Below are 24,251 nucleotides of genomic sequence, written 5' to 3' on the forward strand. Positions count from 1 at the left end.
CAATATGACTCTGGTTCTGTCCATATAAACAATGCATATTTAGTTAAATTCACAGAAAGTAAGATTCATTCAAATTTGTTAGTACATTAAAAACCATTACTTACCTGCACTCCATGGAATCTCCTGTTATGGCCTAAAACCCCGCAGATGCTGCATTTGATTGTGATCCTTTTTCTACTAACTTTTCCCTTTGTGAAGCCAGTATCTTCTTTAGTTGGATTCTTTCTCCTGAGAATTGGTTTCCTGCCCCTGTTTTTGTTTGCTGGATCAGGTGGTATCATGCGACCTTGGGGACTCTTAGGCCAACAATTGGAGCTTTGGGTTGGGTGTAGGATATGATCATAAATTGCTAGGAATGTATTAACCCTATAACAGTCATCTAAGTAGTCCTCAGGTTTCTTTTTGTTGTAATATAGAGTTGATATTGCATGAGGACATGGGATACTTGTTAGTTGCCATCTCCTACAAGTGCAAGATTTCTCACATTGGTTTACAATGAACTGGCCATCCTTACATACAACCTGGTATTTATCACCACCATTCCAAGTTGTCTTACATGACCAACTAAGTTGTTTAGCTTTTTCTAACTTATTGAGAATCTTAGGGCAGTGTTGTGTTGTGCATTTTCTTATTGCATCTCTTCTCTTTTGGATTATGGTAATAAGTTGTGTTCTTATCATTTCATTCATACTAGCTATGCCCTTGGTTCTAACCACAAGAATAGTGTTGTTGAAGCACTCATATAGGTTGTTGAGTAACATGTCACACTTAATTTTGACTTAAAGTGTGACCTGATCCAATGAACAAGATATATGTTTTTCATAAACCTATGTGCATCTGGTGATATAACTTTGAGAGTGTCCATAGCTAGGTTAAATGCAAGTATGTAACTGGACCTAGCATAAGACGACAACTAATCCTTGAGAGCTTTGTCTCTAAAGTTTTTCTTGAAATTAGTATGCAAATGCCTCACACAGAACCTATGTTCACTATATGGGAACAATTCTTCAATTGCATTTTGGAGGCCCTATAAGATCAGTTTTGTTTTTAGATTTCCATTCACTAGCAAACATATTAAGGGGAAGATTAAGTGGAAAATAATAAATTCATGCACAACATAACCACATGTCAGTCACTAACTAAATTCATATCTACTAAAGATGATGCATGTTGAATATGATGGAAACATGAAGCTGGATAGGCATGAATAAATGTCCATATCAGAAGGTAAATACATGCATATATTGTAATAAATGAAATGAAGTTGTTTTAACTTATTTTCTGCAGATCACTCATGAAAGACCAATGGTGCGAGTTAGATATTTCCAGGTCTTCAGTCAATAGCTCTAAAAACCATAGCTAGTTCTGGTAATTCTCCTTGTTAACCACTGCCTATGTCGTTGGATAGATGCAGTCATTTGTATCTATGCCAACTGATGTCAGCAACTGCCCCCCATAATGCCCCTTTAGAAAGCAACCATGAACAAATAGAACCTGCCTGCATCCTGCTAGGAACCTTGGCCTAAGCTGGGACAAGCACATATACATGGCCTCGAATACACCCTCGTTACATCTAAACTTCACTGTTGAGCTAAGATATGTTCTAAGAAACTCTAATCTATAGTCATATAAGCTATACATTTTTGTGTGCTCATCCCCATCAAGCATTCTAATTCCACGAAGAAATTCATAAATAAATAAAAAAGTAATCAAAACAACAAAAAATTTTGATTAGTAACCCATCAGTCATTAAAAAAGAAGACCCAAGTTGTAACTACTTGTGCTACATGCCATTCACAACAATGAAATTGATGGGTAACTAATCTGTCATTAAAAAAAAACACAAAAGACAAGTTCCATACCTAATTGCAATATTTTTTTACCCTCCATACTTTCAACCTGCTGATGCCAGCCTCTTAGTTGGTTCTCATAATTTGCATGATACCAGCAAGTTTCCAACTTAGATATGTCCTGAATTGATCAATGTAATGTTGTGCTATCCATTGAGCACTAACATGCCTAAAGTTGTGATCTCTGGTACATTTATGTTTTATGTTTCCTGACTTAATTTGTATGGTATTTTTGTCCTTATGCATTGGTGATACCCACAGATAAAAGGGACAAATTTTTTTTACAGTAAGCTTTTCATCTTTTTGCATCATTTGGCCTAAAATTCATCAAGCACCTATTCTTCATTCCATAATTCTTCACTAGTTCTTTGAACTGTTTGAAACTTACAAATTTCATGCCAATCTTGAATTGTAGGTCCTTCATGTCTATGTCTTCTTTGAATTCACTGTATCTAGGCTTGGCTGGCTCCATTTCATCTTCATCCGTGGATGAACATGACTGTAACTCATCTGATTCAGCATATTCAGAGTGGACATCATCATCATCATCATCAATCTCTCTACTATTTTCTTCCATCTGACCCATACTTGTCCTAGGTATTTCATTTTCATTCATAGTAACTTCATGCTCTTCCCCTTCACTATGGATGCTATACTCAGAGTCATGGATGCCACTTACATCATTACTCCCTTCTTCATTATTCCTTTCCTCATCTACTTCATCTCCTATGCCAACATCTTCTTCTCCTTCATCTACGTGGACTCTATTATTTTGTCTAGGTTGTTTTGGTGCTTCCTTAACAATGTCATGTACCTTTGACTGCCAGCCCCACAACTAGGACCATCCAAACTAGTTACCTTCACATAGACATTTATACTCCTACTGGTGCTCACACTCTTTGCCATTGTAATCACATCTGAATCAGTCTTCATTTCTAACATCCTTACCCCTGCATTCTTTGTTTTCCTCCACCAAAAACTGTAACCTTCCACTTCTAATTTCATCTTCTTAGAAATCTGTATGAGTTTTAATCTGGATATAAAGTCACCATCACAAAAGTCTACATAACCTCCAAATTTCATGTCATTCAAATTCTCAAGATCACCTTGTTTATATAAAAATAAATTAAATGGATGTCCTAATTTAAATCAAAATTGAAATTAGAAAATATCTAAATCTCAAGATCAACTGAGAGTACAGATCTCAAGGCGATCTAAAATATTAAAATCTCAGGATCATTCGAGAGCATATATCTCTAAGCGATCCAAATCTCAGGATCAGCTGAGAACACATATCTCGAGGTGATATAAAATATCCAAATCTTAGGATCAACCGAGCGCACAAATCTTGAGCTGATCTAAAATATTCAAAATCTTAAAATCAGCCGAGAGCACATATCTCGAGGCGGTCTAAAATATTCAAATTTCAGGATCATCTGAGAGCATAGATCTCGAGGCAATCTAAAATATTCAAATCTTTGGATCCGCCAAGAGCATAAATCTCGAGACAATCTAAAATATTAAAAATCTCTTGATCAGCCGAGGGCACATATCTCGAGGCGATCAAAAATATTCAAAATCTCTAGATTAGCCGAGAGCACCGATCTCGAGACGTTCTCAAATATTAATATCCAAGATCAACCGGAGAGCACAGATCTCGAGACGATCTAAAATATCCAAATATCAAAATTACTTGTAAATACAAATCACAAAGCAAAAGCAAAATAAAATAAAATAAAAATAAATAAATAAACAAAAATAAAATCACATAAAGATAATATAAAAAAATTAATTGATATAAAAAAAGTGATATATATAATTCAAATCAGATAAAGATAAAATCAAATCAAATTAAATTAAAATTAAAAAAAAATCAAATTAGATAAAAAAATCTTATAAATAATAATAATAAAAGGATAAAAAATGATGAAAAAGAATCAAATCAGATAAAAATAATAATTAATTAATTAATTAATTAATTAAAAATAAAATTGATTGAATTAGACTATATATATATGTATATCAAATAAAATAATAATAATTAAAAGAAAAGAAAAAAAGATCAAAGCAAATAAGATAAAAAAATATATACAATAAAAAAATAATAAATAAAATAAATAAAAAAATCAATCAAATCAAGATAATAATAATAATAATAATAATAATAATAATAATAATAATAATAATAATAATAATAATAATAATAACTGAATAAAAAATAATTAAAAAAAATGGTATGTGGAAGGTGATTGTTGTTGTCGCCCACGATTTAACTCAACCTCCCACCATCTATACAACCACAACGCAACCACCCATCATCGATCCCACATCCAGATAACCGCTACTTTTGGGATTTTAAAAGGGGCGGAGAGGAGAAGATTGAAAAGGGAGGACAAAAAAAAAGACAAAGAAGGAACTAGCGATAGAAAGAAAGAAGAAGAAGGCGAAGAAAGAAGAAGAAGGTCTTTCCATTCTTTCCCTACCAAACATCTATATATAATATATATAGAGAAAAGAAGAAAGGTTGCTGTTTGCTGCCACTGTTGCTGCCTAACGTCGTTGCTGCCCGCTGCCTGATGTTGTTGTTGTTGCTGTTGCCATTACCTGCTGTCGCTACTGTTGGAACCGTGTGATTTCCTTTACATAAGCCTTATATTCCCTATTATCACTTTTAGAGCTTTGCCATGCCATGGTGTTGTAGGTTACGAAGCTAAACTTTGTGAATGACTCCGTAGGAGAGAAGATGGCTCACACATCTCTACTACCGGGAGATGATCGGACAAAGGAAGTCGTTGATGCTGCCCTTATGAGCCCGCGATTGCCGGAGTTCTCTATAAATGGACCAACTATAGTCGGAGATCAAGGAGGAAGGAACAAGATTATGCTCGAAGAAGAAGCTCTAGGAAGGCGAAGTCGACTACAATACCAAGGCCGGAACCGCTTGGAGCCACTCATATCTTAACCAGAAGCCATGAACTCCATGTAACAGTGAACACACTCAAACGATGTGATGCAGAAACAGACTTGCAGCCAAAGGCGCAAGGTCAGGCATTCAATAAGGTTGGGCAAGTTCATGGATTATGTTACAACTTAATAGGTCATGCTTATGCTTTATTAATTATTATGATGTTAAGAAGAGTGGTTATTATGATGATTATGTAATTAGGAGATATGTTTGTTAGAGATCAACTTATTGGGTGTTAGCATATCATGGCCCAGCAGGTGTTTGTTGTAATGTCTGTTACTGATGCCTGGTAGTGTGTTATAAGATTAAGTTGCTGTTGTAATTGTCACAATATCTATATAGTGATGGAATGCAATATCATAAGGCAATGAATCTTTTCCAGTTTCTCTGCATCTTTGTCTCCTCTTCTTCTGGATTTTTCTCATCTCTGTCCCCTCTCTCTTTCTCCTTTTCTCTCAAACTCTACTCTTTGGTGTGAAGCCTGCATCAATTTGGTGCTTTCATTGTCCTGCACTCCATGACAGAGGGCTTGATGATGAGGTCGTGTGCATTGGATGAGCAACTCACCACCATTACTGATCAGTTAGCACGACATGATTCCATTCTCACAAAGCTTGACTTAATGTGCACCACCGTGTAGCAACATTTAGAGGGATTTGACACCTTACATAAGTCCTTTGATGCATTGCAGTGGTCGTTGGCATCACAACAGACTGTAATGGCCGATATGATGGTGAAGCTTGCCAAGTTGGATATAGTCACTGCACATCCTCCGATACTTCCATTGCCCGCAACTACATCGTCGGCCATGTCCCAACATAGTCCTGCTTTTTCTCCAAGTATCCCCAATCCTATCCATCAACTACCTCCACCTCGAATGCCCAAATTAGAAATCCCCCTATTCATAGGAGATAATGTTGTGGACTGGTTGTTCCAAATCAACCATATTTTCACTTTCCACCAAACCCCGATCGACCATAAGCTCATCATTGCAGGATTCTACATGACAGGCCTTGCCCTCCAATGGTACCAGTGGATGCATACAACATTACAATTCCATTTATGGGATGATTTTACTAGGAAGATTGAGCTTCATTTCGGTCCCTCATCCTTCTTCAATCATGAAGCCCAGCTATATAAACTTAGGCTTTGCTTGGATGGGGTGTGGGGTGGGTTCATAAAGTAATGGAAAGGAAGGGAAGGGAAGGAAAAGGAAGGGTTGAATACATCCTTTGTTTGGGGGGGAGGGAAAGTAAAGTAAGGGTTACTATCATTTTGTGTTTGGTTTGGAAGTAAAGGAAAGTAAGGTTTTGTGTTATTATTACCAAAATGCCCTTATATTGCTAAAAGCATAATTATTTAGATTATTTTTAATTTTGTGGTTGCACAACTAATCAAGATTTTTGGGTTGGCCTTTGTTATTCCAATATAAAATTTCATCAAATTTTTTTTTAAAAAAATAGACAAATATAATAAAATTACTGTAGCACCCAAATACATAATAAAATTTATGTAGCACCAAAAATACTACACATGGACTAAAACCTAATATAAAGGGCAAAGCTAGTAATTATAAGAATTATATAAGGGCAAAATTGTCAAAAAAAAAATTTAACCCTCCCCAACCCACCATTTTGGTGGGTTGATGAATGGAGGGAAAGGGGAGGTTTTCAACCCCCCAAAACCCTTACAAACCCTTATAAACCCTCCTCAACCCTTCCCCCAAGCATGGGTTCAAAGAACCCTTACTTTATAAACCCTCCTCAACCCTTCCAAACCCTCCCAGCCAAGCAAAGCCTTAAGCAACAAACCACAGTCGCGGCATACTTACATGAATTTGAATGCTTATCTAATCAAATTAGTGGACTGATTACTAGTAACCTCCTGAATTGCTTTCTCTCAGGGTTACATGATGATATTCAAATTGAGTTATACTTGCTCAAGCCTCAATCGTTGCACGACGCCATGGGCATAGCGAGGCTTGTGGAGGATAAATGCAATGTGACACGTCTGAACCACTTTACAACAAGACCAAGTGTCCCAAGACCTCTACCAATTCCTTCATCACCTCCAATTAGCCCCATCTGTCCTGCTCAGCTCCCAATCAAATGACTTACCCCAACGAGATGGCAGCGCGATGAGAGAAAGGGTTGTGCTTCAACTGTGATGCAAAATTTGTTCCGGAGCATCAATGTCACCCAACCCAATTTTTGTGTCTTTTGATGGATGTCCTTGACTTGGATGATTTTCTGCATCAAATGCTTGTACCGGCAACCAATGAGCCTATACCACCAGTTCCACAAGATGATTCTTTGCAGGATGCTGAGCTTCTTTGCATATCCCTTCATGCTTTGACTGGGCAGTTAGTCCCAACCACCCTCAAGCTCGAGGGAGTCATCAATGGAAGAGATGTGACAGTCCTCATCGATGGTGGCTCAACGAATAACTTCGTTCTGTCATGTTTAGCGAAGCATTTAGGCCTCACAGTTCAACCATCCTCCCATCTTCGAGTCACGACTGGCAATGGGGAGGCATTGGACTGCGGGGGTGAGTGTTTACAAGTCCAAATTAAGCTTGGTGAGGCCTTCTTCTCTGTTGATTTGTTGTTACTTCCTATCTACGGTGCCAATCTTGTATTGGGAGTACAATGGTTGGCTAATTTGGGTCCAGTTTTGTTTAATTATACTCACCTCTGGATGGAATTTGATTATTAAGGGGCTCGGGTGAAATTACAAGGATTACAACAATCAAGTCTTCATTATATCTCTTCCTCCTCAATCCAGAAACAAGCTCATGCTATAGCCCAATACTGGCACTTAATCATTGACTCCGCCGAGCCCAGTTGCAACCACGCATAGGGCCTAATGCCCCATCTCCATTCGCTGAGGGAATGCAAAAGCTTCTAGCAAAATTTGGTGATATCTTCTCCATTCCTGTGGGAATTCCTCCGCCACGGCCATTGGATCATCGTATCTCGCTATGTCCAGATACACTAGCAATCAACATCAAGCCCTATCGTTACCCTTATTTCCAGAAATCAGAGATTGAACGTTTGGTTGCATAAATGTTAAAAGAGGGAATCATCAGGCCAAGCACCAGTCTTTTCTCTTTGCCGATGCTCCTAGTTAAGAAGAAAGATGGGAGTTAGCATATTTATGTTGATTATAGGGAACTCAACTCTGCCACCATCAAAGATCAGTTTCTCATCCCGACTGTCGCAGAGCTTCTCGATGAGCTTGCCGGAGCCACAGTATTCACAAAGCTTGACCTCCACGCTGGCTACTACCAAGTGCTCATACATCTGCCAAATATCAAGAAGACAGCGTTTCGCACACACGATGGCCATTATGAGTTTACCGTAATGCCCTTCGGCCTCACCAATGCCTCTTCTATCTTTCAAGCTCTTATGAACATTATTTTTTTTTTACCTATTTTGCGCAAATTTGTTCTTGTTTTCTTTGACGATATCCTCGTCTATAGTGACAACTAGAAAGTACATCTAAATCACTTGCAAATAGTTTTCAATATCCTCCGTTCACATCACTTCTTTGCAAAAATGGTGAAATGTGAATTTGGATGCACCGAGTTGGAATATCTTAGCCACTGAATTTCAGCACAAGGAGTATCCGTCAATCTTGAAAAAACTTCTGCAATTTGTGATTGGCCACTACCAGAGACGCTTCAGAGCCTGCGGGGTTTTTTGGGCATCACCAGTTATTACCAACGATTCGTACGCCATTATGCTACATTGGTGTCACCTCATACTAACCTCCTTCGCAAACAGATGCTTATAGCATAGGCATTGGCACAGCCCTTCAATTATCAAATTTCAGTCTCCCTTTCACTATTCAAACAGATACTTCTAACACAGGCATTAGCACAGTTTTGATTCAGGTCGGCCACCCTATTGCTTATTTGAGCAAGCAATTATCTCCTCGAATGCAACATGTCTCCACCTGTGCCTGAGAGATATATGCGATCACTGAAGTGGTGAAGAAATGGCGTTAATATCTTCTCGAACACTGATTTAAAGTTCAGACAGATCACAAAAGTATTTGTTCTTTCTTACATCAAACTATTCAAACACCGAAGCAGCAGAAATTGTTGACGAAGTTATTAGGCTTCGATTTTGATATTGAATACAAACTGGGTATGCAAAACTATCCTGTTGATGCCCTATCCCGTCAGTCATCCGTGATGTTTCATTCCTTGCTCGCCACTTCTCAGCCTATTTCAGCTATCTAGGACACCTTGCACCATTTTTACAAAACAAATATGGCCACTTCTCAGCTATTGGAGGCTGTCCGCAAGTGCCCTGCAGACCATCCTGAATTCACTGTCAAACAGGGGGTACTCCTCTACAAGGAACGGGTCTTTATTCCTTCAGAGTCTGCATTACAGCCCCTCATCATCTTTGACTTTCATAATTCACCAATTGGCGGGCATGCCGAAATACACAGGACAGTCGCATGTATTGCTGGAACATTTTATTGGCCGGACCTTAGTAGCTCTGTTCATGACTACATCTCTCGATGTGCCACTTTCCAATCCATTGAGCCATTCAATAACGCCCACAAGGTCTTTTACAGCCACTTTCGATTCTGGGTAAAATTTGGGATTCCATCTCTATGGATTTTATTTCTCATTTGTCTCCTTTTTCAGGGAAAACCACCATCTTGGTGGTGTGGATTGACCTCAAAACAAGCCCACTTTTGGCCATTAGGATCTCAGTTCACCGCAGAACAAGTGGCTGAGATTTTCGTCAAGGATGTTGTTCGGCATCATGGAGTTCCATCCAACATAGTTTCTGATCGAGATCACTTATTCGTCAGCTCATTTTGGAGGGAGTTTTTTAAGCTTCAGGGCACACTCCTAGCAATGAGTTCTGCCTACCACCAGCAGTCCAACAGCTAAACAGAAGTCGTCAACCGATACCTTAAAGATTACCTCGACTGTTTCGTTGCAGATCATCCTTGACACTGGTTGCAATTTCTTCCCTGGGCCGAGTGGCCCTACAACACTGCATGGCACTGCTCTATCAAAATGTCCCCCTTTGAGGCTGTGTACGGTTGCCCACCGCCATCTCTGATCGACTATCTTGAAGGCTCATCTTCAGTTGCCTCCATAGATGAATTACTATCCAAATGAGCTTCGATCCTCCAAACTCTCCGTGAGAAATAAAATGTATTTAGAGATGCTATAGACTCAATTCCTCTATTCATTCATTTGAGTATTCTATGTGATCATTCATTTTCTGCATGTTAAAAACAAATAACAAATATGTGTATTTGTTTAGGAAAAAAATGTGTATTTAGTTGTGATTAAAGTTTATACCACGACCACCATCCAAACCCACAAAGTTGGGTTAAAGTTATCTCACCCATCTTTTACATGACTAAATTATTTAAATAAATTTATTCATTGATTAATTTTTATTAAAAAATAATAGCAAGAAAAAAAAATACAAACATATATGATAAGCCCGAATTAAAGAAACCATTTCCAATCTCTCACAAAAGAGGAACTCAAGCAGCCGAGGCCCTTAATTGTATCATTAATTAATTAATTATTTTTATTTTTATAAATAGGTAACAAACGCTTCCAATTAAGAGAAGTCGGGAATATATATATATATATATATATGTGTGTGTGTGTAGAGTTAAGATCTCAATATACTTGTGCCCTCAATTTGGGGTTTGAACTCGGATCTTCTCCTAAACGAACACCCTTCGCAAATGATTTGATATCAAAAGGCTAAGCGGACGTTGGTTTATCATTATTTTTGCTGACAATGAATGTAAAATTAATTAGTCGCATATATTTTTTTCTTTGACCGATAAGATTGTTAGGAGCCACAAACTCTAACTTAGTTCGGGAGAGATATTGGGAGCCATATAATGATGTAAACCTCTCAATGTTATGTATTTGCATATATAAATATTTGAACTTAAAACTACTTGCTTAAATGACTCAAACCTATATTAGAAAATTAGTAAGGAAAATATTAAGCAAGAGGGCCGGCTTTGCACACCTAGAATAGTGTTATACTTAAGGATTATTTTATCACCACTTAATTGTTGCCGGGTTGTGACAATATCTTTTAGGATTAACAAAGCCAAATAGCAATTTCTATGTCAACAACGATGCAAAAATCTAAAGAAAAAGGGAAGAAATGAAGGTTTGTAACAAGAACAAAAATAAAGAGAAAAGAAAAATATGATCATAAACTTGTATGTAATTTCTCTCTAATGTTTCATATTTATAGATGTTTAACAAAACTGATTTCTAAATGAAAAAATGAAATGGTTCATTTCAAGTATAACAATGCAATGTTTCATAAGAAATCATTCCAAAAGAAACAGTACAATGGTTCATTTCAAGTGAAACAATGTGATGGTTCAACAAATTTACGTGTGCCTTTTTGCAACATTATCTTAGTTTATGCATCTAATATTTTAGAAAAAATAATCCAGTGGACTTGGTTCCATAGTAACTATCATGGAACCAAGACGTGACTTAGTCTTTACCATGGGTTTATAAATTTTAATTTTTATTTATCATATAATATACTAATAGATCGGTAATTACATTAAAAGATTATTACCCTTTATTTTAGAATCACTAAATTGAGACAATTCAACGGGTGAGGATAAGCCACATTTCCGTCATAACTACCATGAAACCGAGTTCATGGGATCATTTCATATTTTAAAGCTAGCTAACAACCTCTACCATTTAAATCAAACCATTGGTTATCTTTCTATTTATGTAATGCACTCGAGGCAATGAACCAAACCATTCACGAGCTGCACAAATCAGTTTTAAAAAAGTTGGTTTGTTAAGTAAACAAGTGAAGCTTAAGCTCGACTTTGCAGCTTAAATAGGTAATCGAGTAACCCTTTAGCTTCATACTTTTCGACTCCTTAAAGCTTGTGAGCTCGCTCAATAAGAAGCTCTCGAGCCTAGTCATCTATAGGCTAGTTTATGATTTTGTGATTTGTTGTATTGATCATGTACTCAAATTATTACAATTTAACGTATTAGTCTAAATTAAATTTATTATGAACGAGCTTAACATGCTTAAGAAGCTCAAGTTTAATATGCTTGGTGAGTAGCACCCCAACTCAGTGAGCTTTACTCATTTTATTATAAATAAATATTTTTCAAATTGAGATGGAATCAAGCTCTAACCTAGTTTAACCAACTCGAGCTAGGTTCGAACCTATAACCAATTTTACTTAGTTTGAACACTTCAAAGCTCTGCCTGGCTCAATTGCATCCTTAAAAATGTACCTTATGAATTGCTCAAGCCTAATCAAATCTACCCTCAAAGATCACTCTATTGTTCCCCTTCTTTTGCATCCAATAAAGGAAAAAAAAAATATATCCAAAAAACCAATTTCTAAACTTTAATGATATTTTTTTATTAAAAAAAAAACAACATAGTCTACCGCCTCTGCTCCTCCCTCATTAAACACCATAATTAATAAAATTAATCAAATATAAAGCTTCAACAAGAAATATACACATTTACATTTCATTAAATTAAAAATTCAAGAAAAAAAAAAAGAAAGAAGAAAAACAAAGATTTTAGTAGAGAAAGAAGCCATCTTGGCGGAGAGCTTTGAAGCCACTATCGCCACCGGCGAGCGATCCATGAAGCTTGGCTCTCCGCCGCCTCCCATGTCTTCCGGCGACCCTCTCCGGCAACCACCTCCGTGCCCCCACCTCGCCGGCTATCGCTCCAACGCCCACGGCCTTTCCAAGCCCTTCCGATCCCTCCAGCGCTGCCTCCGCGCTCGCCCTCCCGGCCGTGCTGAGATCCGCCGCGACCCTCACGAGATCCCCCGCTGCGGCCCTTGCAGCCCCTCCCCTTCCTCCCGCCTCTACGCCTGCCTCGCCTGCGCCGCCGTCTCCTGCCCCTCTCACGCTCCCGCCCACGCTGCCGCCCGCCCTGGCCACGAGATCGCCGTTGACGTCGACCGAGCCGAGCTGTTCTGTTGTGCGTGCCGTGACCAGGTCTACGATCGCGATTTCGACGCCGCTGTTGTGTTGGCTCAGAACATCCCTTCGTCCTCCTCTGCCTCGCCGCCATCTGGGTGTTTGAGGAAGCGCCGGAGGGTGGATTACAGGCCCTGGACTCCGGGGCCAGTCGAGCGGGCCGTGGTCGGGAAGGGATCGAGCCCGCTGCCGTTTCCTGGTGGATCTGAGCTGCCGCAGGGACTGAGAGGGTTGAATAATCTCGGGAATACTTGCTTTATGAACTCGGTGTTGCAGGCATTGCTGCACACCCCGCCGCTCAGAAACTACTTTTTGAGCGATCGCCATAATCGATACGTTTGCCAGCAGAACGGGAGGAAGAAGAGAGGGGGAAATGCGGATGGTGGTGAGAGTAGGGTTTGCTTAGCCTGCGATCTGGATGCAATGTATTCAGCTGTCTTTTCCGATGAACGATTGCCGTATAGCCCTGCTAGATTCCTTTACAGGTCTTCAGATCTCCCTTTTCCTTTGAAAGTTTTGATTTTTATTCATCAAGTTTGGATCTTTATTATGGATATGTTAGATGTCTTGCATTGTTGTTGGTTTTGTCTGAGATATCTTTATAATTTTTATGGAGTTTGGTTATGTTTTCAAAAAGTACATAAATTTCTTCATAGCTTTCGTATGCTGGACCATTTTTTCATCCGGTGTTGTTGTTTGAAGATTAAAGTTTTCTTTTTTTAGATTGATAGATGACTTCTCAGAGTAGCTGAATTTTGCCGTGAAAGGTGTCTGTTGTTTTGAGTGAAATCTCATTGTTTGGGTGAAACCAGGTAGAGTGAGAGTGGTGGTTGTTTGAGAATCTGGGAGTTTTAACTCCTCTTTGCACTTTGTTGGATGGATCTAAGGCAGGCTGATTCTAATTTGTTGTATGATTTTAAAGTTAATTGTAGGATTGTTTGACTAGTAATGTGCATTTATGCGTTCTGATGTGGCCTTGTTAGGTATCTTGCTCCATTTGATTGCTTCCTTTTTTTAATTAAAAATTTAGTAAGCAGCATTGAAATTATTCAATGTCGTTTGGTATTCAATCCTGTCTTCAATGACAAATATGTTGCCATGATATAAAAATGTATGTCTTAAAGACTAAAACCACCATCTGAACTTTTAGCAATAAGATTGCTGTTACGAATTCCTCCTTAATTGAAAAGTTTGAAGCTGAAATTGCTTGATTGAAATTTTGCTTAGTCAACGCTTTTGATTGTGTTTCTATTGCCCAATGGCATGTTGCCTGGGACCAAGTTATTTTTACCAAAGATATCTTAATTAGTCATGTCTTGGTTACAACATCTAGTTGCAGCTCCATCATTATGTGTGTCAATATGCATTGCCACTTATTGTCATTCAAGATTACTGCTTCCACATGATTAGTAGTTCAACCATCTATTAAAAGCCACTAGGTGGTTAACACGAGTTATGTATCAACTTCTAGCATGTGGAATTGATGCCTGCTTATGTGGTGGTGATGTTGTGGAAGAGCTATGTTGGCCATGTTGATCTTTATTGTTATCTTTTGATGTAAAACTTTAATGGGTATCATTCAGTTTGATAAAGCTCAATTTCTTCGTTGTTAATAGTGGAATTATTTTAAGAAGGTTTAGGATGACTTGATGTCTTTATGAATGACATCATGATAGATGTCTTTACTTTGGACACAGTCACCTAGCTGAAGTATCAAACATCAATATGGCAAATTTCATTTGAGCTTTGTCAGGAACTTTATGATTTTTGTACTAGTTGACTGTCGAATGATACTGTTTTTGTCCTTGTGTAGGTAATGAGCATGTCAAGTACAGATTAATATATTTACACTGTAGAACAAACTTCAGTGTTGCTGTGTTCTTTTTTGCTTGCCTTTACTTCATTGGTGATGCAATTTTACTTTGAAGATGCATGATTTCTGCACCTTGGGTAATTTGCATGTTTAGATTGTTCCCTTCGATATGTGTTGCTACATATTTTAATTACATAATTGCATACTTTTTAAAGCTGCAATTTTCAATAAATTGAGCATTTTTTCGGTCCCTGAGTATTGTGGCTTCAACAGTTGGTGGCAGCATGCATCAAATCTTGCAAGTTATGAGCAACAGGATGCACATGAATTTTTCATTTCTATGCTCGATGGGATCCATGAAAAAGTGGATGAACATAAACCTGCGAGCCCAGGTATTCTTTCTCTGTCCACTCTTCATGAGACTTAGCTCATTACCGGATCCCAGGTGCTATACCCCTCATTCAGTCAATTTTCCCAAAAAGAAAAATCCAATTTTGCTTCTTGATAAATGTTGACATGAAGTGTAGACATTTCATTTATTTCCTTATCACAACATCTTTCACTCCATTTTGTTTTTCTTATATCCTTTTTATTGAATATTGGCAAAAACAGGCAATGAAGAATGTTGTATAGCCCACAGGGTGTTCTCTGGTATTTTGAGATCTGATGTGACTTGTACTATTTGTGGCTTCACATCGACCACCTACGACCCGTGTGTGGACATTTCACTGGACTTAGATTCTAACCATTCTTCAATAAAGGTCGCCTCATCCAAATCTCATGCAAGTAATGGTGAGACACAATCAATATCAGGTAGCCAGAACTTCGACATATCTACACTAAGGGGATGTTTGGAGCGTTTTACAAGGCCTGAAAGATTAGGATCAGATCAGAAATTTTTCTGTCAACACTGTCAAGTGAGACAAGAATCCTTGAAACAAATGTCAATCAGGAAACTTCCTCTGGTTACTTGCTTTCACATTAAAAGATTCGAGCATTCATCAATCAGAAAAATGTCAAGAAAGGTTGACCGCTATCTACAATTCCCATTTTCTCTAGACATGGCACCTTATAGTTCTTCCTCAATTCTGAGAAGTAGATTTGGCAATCGTATGTTTGCATTTGATGGTGATGAGTCAGATGAATCGACCGAGTTTGCTTCAGAATTTGAATTATTTGCAGTGGTCACCCATAGTGGTAAATTAGATGCTGGACATTATGTAACTTTTCTGCGTCTTAATAATCTATGGTACAAATGTGATGATGCATGGATCACTCATGTCAGTGAAAATATTGTCAGAGCTTCACAGGCATATATGCTCTTCTATGTTCAGAGGAAGCTTTATTACAAGGCAAGTGAGCATGCGGCTCCTTCTTGATCATTTCATAAATGGTGGTCATTAAGGTACTCATGCTGAAAAAATTGATGATCCAATTTTTTTTTCCAATCTTCCTGAGCTGTTTACCTTTCACTCTGTTTTTGCGGAGTATAATGAGCAAATTTTGTACCGGATAAACCAATATATATTTTATTGGTGGGATATGATAGATTCTTCTTAACCAGTGAGTTACCTGCTCATTCATGAGATTTCATCTCTCTGATTTTGAGGACTATATAATATATGCAAAATCAAGCTCAAAGGAACCTAGATTTTTAAGGTGTTCCTTCCAGCATACTCAAAGGTATGAATCTATCGGATTTGTTCATTCAAATATCCGCTTTATTTTTGTTATATTTTATTTTTGTTCTCCTTTTCTTTTAGTGTTGATCAAAAGCAATGCTGAGTTTTGTGGCAATGCACCGCTTGTTTTCATTGGGATTAACCTTTTGTAGGATCTTTGAAAGACAAAGAGCTGATGTATGTGTAAATTATTTTCTGTTTCTCTGTTTGGGACTTGAAATTATTAGAGATGTTATTATGTTTTCCTGTAAATATTATTGAAGTGTACATAGAAATTTCAACTCCGGCAATCATGATTATACTATATGTATAAAGCAAATGAAAGAAAGTCAAACGTTTATGTTTTTGTTATGCATATTTGCATGTTAACCAAATCCGATGCTGTGAAATTCTGTCGGTATTTTTCAACAGGGAACTAATGGTATGCAGTCGTTCTGTCATAAGTTGCATTTTCATAATGTCGGTGCAGCATTCTGTTCATTTTTGTAGTCATTAAGCAAAACCATGCAAGCTTTTCATGCAGAATAGTTCTTCATTCTTGTAATTTACTTATTTCTGCTTGCATGAAATGTATTGTAGCATTTTATAAGCAATTTCTATATTCATGTATGTTATTATTTGGCTTTTCGAAAACTTTGACGCATTCTGTCATTTGTGAAATCATTCTTGTGTATATGTTATTGATATTTCTTTATGCTGAAATCATTTAAGCATGTTCATGATCTTTTTGTGTTTAGTTTGTTGTTATTGTAGGGTTTGCAGAAAGATGGTGATCATCAATTGTGAATGTTCTTCTGAAAAAGACTTGATGTTGGTCCAGTTTGTAATTGCTGAAGAAAAAGGGCTTAATTGGAAAAGCTTGCAAATTTTGTTTGTTTTGGGAGAAGATTGTGAAAAACAAATTGGGTAAAATCTTTCCAATTGTCAACTCATTTTTTTTAAAAAAAAATTATTTATATGTTTTAACTTCATTGAAGAACTTTTTACTGTTGTAGACTGTAGAATTCAGAAAAAAAAAATTGTGTAAAAAATGGATGGAGATTGATAAAAATACAAGCTTCTAACTAATTATTGTTTACAAACTTGTTTATTTGGTAAAAATGTTTATTTATTTTCTTTTTTTTCTTCATTATTTTTATCTTATGAATTATCATTCTATTGAAATATTAAATAAAATTGTTTTATCATTTTATTTTAAATACCCTCATTATATAGTAATGTCATTATTATGATTTTGTAGATGATATTTATATTAATTTTTTTTCTTAGTATGAAATGAAAAACTTGATACATTATGAGTAATATTCATGTCAAGTGTCGTTAATTATTTTTTTAAAAAAAATTACTTGCGGTAACATAATTTACTTTTTTAAGGTCTTTTGATGAAGTTCTTATCAATCCAAAGTGAGTTACTGAAAGCTTTACAAAATATTAATCTCCTTCAATATATGTGTTTTTTTTAATAGACAAGAATTTAAATTAAAAATAAAAAAAATGAAAGATGTGAATTCTATCTCACCAATAAAAATCATACAAAATATAATATTATAGAGGGGAAATTTTACTAAACTATTTTGTGGTTTGGCACTTTTTCAATGTAGAACTTGTGATTTGAGTTTTGACATTTTAGTATCATATAGTCTAACTATAGCAATACTGTAGATAATGGAGAATTTTTATACTCCACAAATTAGTGTCTTGTTAGGGTCTTATCAGGAGCCTAAGTGATTTTAGCTCATGGTTTTATAAGTGGGTTTGAGTCCCTTGGAGTCTATATAGGACTTTTTAGTGTTTGTGAGGAGAACTCACCTTGAATGAATAACAATTCTTAAGCTTTTGTGCTAAATCCCTCTCTTGTTCTTACATACGTCTCTCTATAAGCTTCTGATCCTAAATTTTACTTCACTTTGTTCTCTAGACATTCATCACCGACTTTCATCACCGACGGAGACCTGTAAAAATGTATTAAAACATTTAACCCCATTAATACTTACTGATGTGGTATAAAAATATATTTAAATTTATATTTTTGCCCTTATTTACATTCTATAACCATGGTTCAAAATTATGAACATAACGAAGTTAATTTGAATTCTCCCCAAATTCATTAAATTCTCTCATATCTTTTTGTTATCAAATCATTTTTATATCACATCAGCAAATATTAATGGGATTGAGCACTTTAACACATTTTTGCAAACTATTTAGACAACTAAGTACAAAAGTACCAAAACTCAATTATAACGTGAATTAATAAAAAGATAAAAACATATGGTAGTTTAGTGAAACATGTAAAAATTATTTTATTTAAAAAACTAGATAAATAATTTTTAAATTCAGAAAAGATTTTAAAAAATCACTGATTAGGTTAGTCTATAATCAATAAATTATATGCTGACTGAATGCTTAAGCAAGAACCATTAGCAATCTACTTTTTCTCCAAATAAATAACTTTAAAGTGTTTTTTCCTTGGAAGTCTCAACTTAGGCTTTGTAATTAATTATACGGAAACTTCATTAATTTATATTTAAATTTATATCTTAAAATATAAATTAAAATAATGCTATTAAAATAAAATTAAAAAAAAACCACAAGACTTGAACAAACATAATTAATTACCATAAAAATATATTTTTGTATATACGTCATTTAATAAGTTGAAATGCTTATCAATGACTTTTTGATCAATTAATATTAAATCTTTTGTATAAGCACATTTTTGTATATTTTGAATTTTTTTAAATGAAAGTATTTATTATTTATTTATAAATTAAAATAAAAAAAATTGGAGCTTGTCATCTATTTGTAAATTAAAAAAAAAAAAATTAAAGTGATTAGGACCTTTTTTATGTTTTGATGTTGATATCATGGTATGACTAGTATAAATGTGAACATAAAACAAACTTCTGAGTTGAGGTGTTGGAAACTTGAGAATGACTGGTTTAAATAAATTCCATTGGGATCTCTGTGGAAATTAACTAACGTGATTTAGATATATCACCAAACTCAAAATAATAAGATTTGCATGAAAAATAAAAATAATAAAAATAAAAATAAAAATAAAAATAAAAATACTACAACAACATCAAAGTAACAGTCTTAACCACTAGTTATAAGTCTATATGAGAAAAAAATAAATAAATAAAGGTTGTCATGTTAACTTTTAAGTAACCCACAACCAACGGTCGAACTTTTGTTAAAACACAATGAATTTAAATTTTGATAAATATATAAAAATAAAAATAAAAATTATCATTTAACTGAATTATATATATAAATTAAATTGCTTATGGATTGACTCAAATAATAGAGTTTTGGGTCACTTAAACAATACATCATAATAATATTATCAGTACCTCTACCTGGACTAATTTATAACTTGTGGATCCTGAATATTAATGGTTCAAAGAGCTAAAAAGCAAATTTAGATTACTTCAACTTATTTTTTTTAAATTTTAGTAGTCAAAATGAATATGTACATGAATATGATTATTACTAGTAACTCAACTCTCTTCGTCTCATTTTTAACCAAAAAAAAAAATGTAAATAACGCAATAAAAAAAAAGGTCGACAAGGGAAAGATGAATATTTTAATATAGTTATAGAATAAAGTGGATTTTCACCAAAGATTGAAATTAAAATTAATATGTTAAACCATAATCTACACTTCATTAATCTCAAAACAACTTGTGTAATAATAATGCTTTCCATGTAGTGGGAGTTGATATTATTCATTATAATCATTGCATTTATATATTTCCGTAATCAAGATTTAACTTAATCTAAAATAAATATTATTTTCGTCCATTTCTTTAAAATTTTTAAACTAATTTTAATTTAAAAACAAATGATGTGAGCCCCACCCCTTAATTAAATTCTAGCCGTTGATGTGATTTTAAATTTTTAATACTAGCTGTTGTTTATAATTTTAATTCTAGCCATTAATATTACTTAACTAAATCCTAGCCGTTGATTGTGTTTTCAGTTCAAAACCCTAGACACCTCTTGAGCTCCTTCCGATTTAAATCACCGTTAGGAAAACAAGAAAGACCTAGGGGACGTTTGGTTCGCGGTAATGTAGAGAAAGATTACCACGTTTGGCATTGCACCGGTGGTAATGTGGATGATAATATCACATTACCAACTTATAAATATTACCAAGAAAGTGGTAATCCTATTACCACCAAATTTGGTGTCTATCTTGGATTACCATGGTAATCTTATAACTTTTTTATATTTTAACAAATTAATTACCATGACAACCAAACACGGTAATGAACTATTCCCGATTATAAAAGTTCCCAACCAAACATGGTTATATTAAGTTACCGCAATATTCCCAACCATATAACATTCACACTCATATTACCATGGTAATCTCGTTACGTGATAATATGTCATTACCACGAACCAAACGTCCCCTAGTCTCATCCTTCTCTCCCTATTTGCAGGTGGTGTCGGCGACGAGGAAAAGAGAAGAATCTCGTCGTCATGGGTTTGGTTGATTCTGATGAGATTATAACCCTCTTCCTCGGATCTTTGAAAAATATTATAGAATTATTATTGTTTTTCTAGATCTTGATACGTTAATGTCGGATATTAGTGATGGATGGGTAAGGTTAGCTTCTTGTTTGAAGAGTTTGAGATTAATTTGTTAGGTTTTAGATTTCGTTTTTGATAATGGCAGAAACTCCTCTTCGATTTTAGAGGTCTTAGAGGCAGAATTTGGAGGAGAGTAGAGTTCGATGTTGTATAAATACCTGCAAAATTTCAGAATTTTTGGAGTAGTATTTTGTAAATTATAAATTTTTAGACGCAGGTGACACGGACAGGATTTCTGTTAAGCCCTTGAACAGTTTTTGATTAATTTCATAATTGTAAGTTCTAATTTAGATTTAGGTTTATACAAAAAAGTTATAGAAGACGATTTTGTCTTTGACTCTGTAAGATTTCAGAATTTTTAGCCATGTAAATTGTGAGAGATGATCATAATTCTATAGGTATGCTCAATAATATTTCTGCAGAAAACATGAAGATTGCTTAGCTAATTTGATGGTCTTGTAAATGGAATTTGGAGAAGAGCAATATAACAAAGTTATATAGTTTGATGTTTTCTAGATACATGTAAAAATTTAGATTCTTTGGATGAGTATTTTAAAAGTTATAACATTATTAGTGTAGTTGTGCCCAATGATATTAATTGTGCAGAATCTAAAGTTTGTTTGGTGTTTCTCATGGTCTTAGATGTTTTATCTGGTATAGCATAAATAAGAAAGTGATGCATTACTGAGTTATCTGATTGCACGTAAAATATTATTGCTTTTGAAATTTTATATTGAGAGATATTCATATTTGAAAGGGATATATCTGAATTACAAGCCTGCAGAAATAGTTGGGCATTCAATTGAATGTTATAAATTGTGTAGTACTTTAAGTTGTGTGAATTTCGGATATGTCATACTGTTAGGTGTCTTTTTCCCCAGAATTTTGAAATTTGTGATTTGGAAAAGTGTATGTGAAGTTATGAGGGTTTTAATATTCATTGATCATGTTAAAATTATTGATATGGCTTTTAGAGTGGGTAATTGCTATTGTACCCTCGCAATAATCAATATTTGGAAGTGTAGAATAATAGTTGAACTTTTTGCATTTGTACCCTTCTAAAAATCTTTTTGTTTAATACTATTGCTTGTTAGCCTCGATTTGTTATTTGAAAGCTAATAGGATCTCTTCCCACAAATATAGGACATACCAAAAGTGTAAAGTTTAGGAGTATTTTTGAGGCGTTAATCAGGTAAGTATCCCACATATAAATCCTATTATATATATATCCTTGAGAATTCTAGTTTTGTGAATTTTTGAAATTTTTGAGAAAAATACTGATTAGTTTGATTTATTTTTGAATTATTTATTTATTATTATTTTTGGAATTACTTTAAATTATTTGAAATTTCGAGTGAGTAATATTTTATTTTGGATTAGAATTATCTGAAAGGTTTTATTGTTTTGTGAATATGAAATATTTTGACACAGTACTCGTAGTCCCAAAACTAACTTTGCAATAACCCTGTCACTGGGGGTTAAACACTGACTATGTCGACATGTACTCTGATATAGAAACTATAGTTTCCCACCGCTTTCCGTCGGTGAAGAATAACGGCCTCTGATAAATCTGGCTCGGGTCACCGAGGGTAAAAAAATATGAGTTCTGATAATTCTGGCTCGGGTCACCGAGGGTAAATATATGAGTTCTGTCATTTTGTTTTGGCAATAGTTGTTTGGGGGACCTATATGCTTGGTTTTCACATCTGTGTTTATTTGAAATAAATTTGATTCCTGATTTTGATTTTGATAATTTATGATTTTTGTAAATGATCCCTATAATTTTTTTTAGTGGGTGCTTACTGGGCTGTCAAGCTCATAATCTGTTGTTTATTTTTTTTCAGATCAGGAACTTAATAAATCACCGCTTGAGAATTGGGTTTTGAGGCCTTGCATGCCTACTGGATCTTGGTCTTGTAGGTGTGCGGCCGTTTGTCAGCGCACCGGGTCTGGCGAGCCGGGTTCGGGGCGTGACAAATTTAGTGGTATTAGAGAATTAGTAAAATTTTGACGATATTAGTGTGTCAAATAGAAACTTTAAGTTTGTAGTTCAATCCAACCTGTGTCTAGGTTAGGGGTGTGACAAATGATTTCAAATATGATTTACTTGCATATTTACTGAATTTTTAATAAGTAATTCTGTGTGTTTTTTACTATAGCCATTTATTTATCACTTGACAGTGAATTATATAACATAAATGGTCATAAGAATAATTAACAATTTATATAAGTTATTAAACTTGATTCTCACAAATGTAATGGCAAAACGTAAAATAAATAATTCAGTTGGGTATTAATCTGAAAGGAAAACACCTGGTTGAGTAACATAAACATGAGAACAATTAACAAATAAATTACTACAAAACTAGATTCTTATACACCTAAAATAATATTTTAATTTGATTACTGACTTTTACATTACACTAAAATTATTAAATGTGTTCCAAGATAATGAAGTGTAAAATAAATAATTAAAATATATCTTTTATAGGGTGTATATACAAGAACCACATGGTAGCCCAATGGTATCTCATCAGAATAGTAAATACGTAGTCTAGTAGCCCAATGGTATCTCATCAGAATAGTAAATACACAGTCTAGGGATCAAAAACTCCGTCTTGGTACAATATAGTACTGTGCAAACAATGCTTAATACTATAGAAATATTGTGCAATACTATTATTCACTGTTCACTAGACCTCCCATGAGAAAAGTCATATTCGGTGGTGGAACCAAACTGGGGCGGTGAGCGGACAGGAAATATATTAATATCTAATAATGTTTTGTTTGTATTTAGCAACCATGTAATGTGAATGTGCTTGACTAGTTGGTGGGAATTAGATCATAAGAGCCACCTTAGTTCGAATCGCATGAGTTATAATGTAATGTTTTTAATACTTTTACTGATTAAAAACAAGTTTTTTTTATTTTCAAAAAATTGCCGGAATTTTAAATTTTATAAAATTTTAAAGAAAAAATTAAGTTGATAACGTGACATTGAAATTTCAAATTTTTAATAAAAATTTATGAATAATATTAATAAAATTTATAAAAACAATTTAACAATTTTTTTAAAAAAATTAAGTTGATAATGTGGCATGGTAAATATAAATTAGTTATCTAGTTGAACATAGTTGTTTTCTTAACAAAATTAATAACTTAATTTTATAAATCTTTTTGTATTTTTTTGGATGATAAGAGTGAATGAATGATAATTAGTTGTCTAGTTGAGCATAGTTCTTTTTTTAGTAAAATACATCATGACAATAATAATAGGTCAAATTATAATTAATGTTATTTTTTTACCTGTATATATATTCAACTTGTTGTTATATTAT

At 34.7% G+C, this 24,251-nt stretch overlaps 1 protein-coding gene across 1 annotated transcript; it reads left to right on the forward strand.

Moving 5' to 3' along the window:
• The first annotated feature begins 12,398 nt into the window (after positions 1-12,398).
• On the forward strand, positions 12,399-16,189 carry LOC120253538 (ubiquitin C-terminal hydrolase 22). The gene is made up of 3 exons (XM_039261870.1): positions 12,399-13,301; positions 14,903-15,021; positions 15,242-16,189. The coding sequence occupies exons 1-3, from the start codon at positions 12,472-12,474 to the stop codon at positions 16,006-16,008; spliced, it is 1,716 nt and encodes a 571-aa protein (XP_039117804.1). The 5' UTR covers positions 12,399-12,471; the 3' UTR covers positions 16,009-16,189.
• The last annotated feature ends 8,062 nt before the right edge of the window (positions 16,190-24,251 follow it).

Source organism: Dioscorea cayenensis, unplaced genomic scaffold (genome assembly GCF_009730915.1).
Source record: "Dioscorea cayenensis subsp. rotundata cultivar TDr96_F1 unplaced genomic scaffold, TDr96_F1_v2_PseudoChromosome.rev07_lg8_w22 25.fasta BLBR01000113.1, whole genome shotgun sequence".
NCBI lineage: Eukaryota > Viridiplantae > Streptophyta > Magnoliopsida > Dioscoreales > Dioscoreaceae > Dioscorea > Dioscorea cayenensis.

Excerpts from the sequence above, each read along its gene's own strand:
- LOC120253538 (XM_039261870.1), top strand. The coding sequence starts at position 12,472 with ATGAAGCTTGGCTCTCCGCCGCCTCCCATGTCTTCCGGCGACCCTCTC. Across the intron at positions 13,302-14,902 it reads CCTGCTAGATTCCTTTACAG|TTGGTGGCAGCATGCATCAA; the intron begins GTCTTCAGATCT and ends TGGCTTCAACAG. Across the intron at positions 15,022-15,241 it reads ACATAAACCTGCGAGCCCAG|GCAATGAAGAATGTTGTATA; the intron begins GTATTCTTTCTC and ends TGGCAAAAACAG.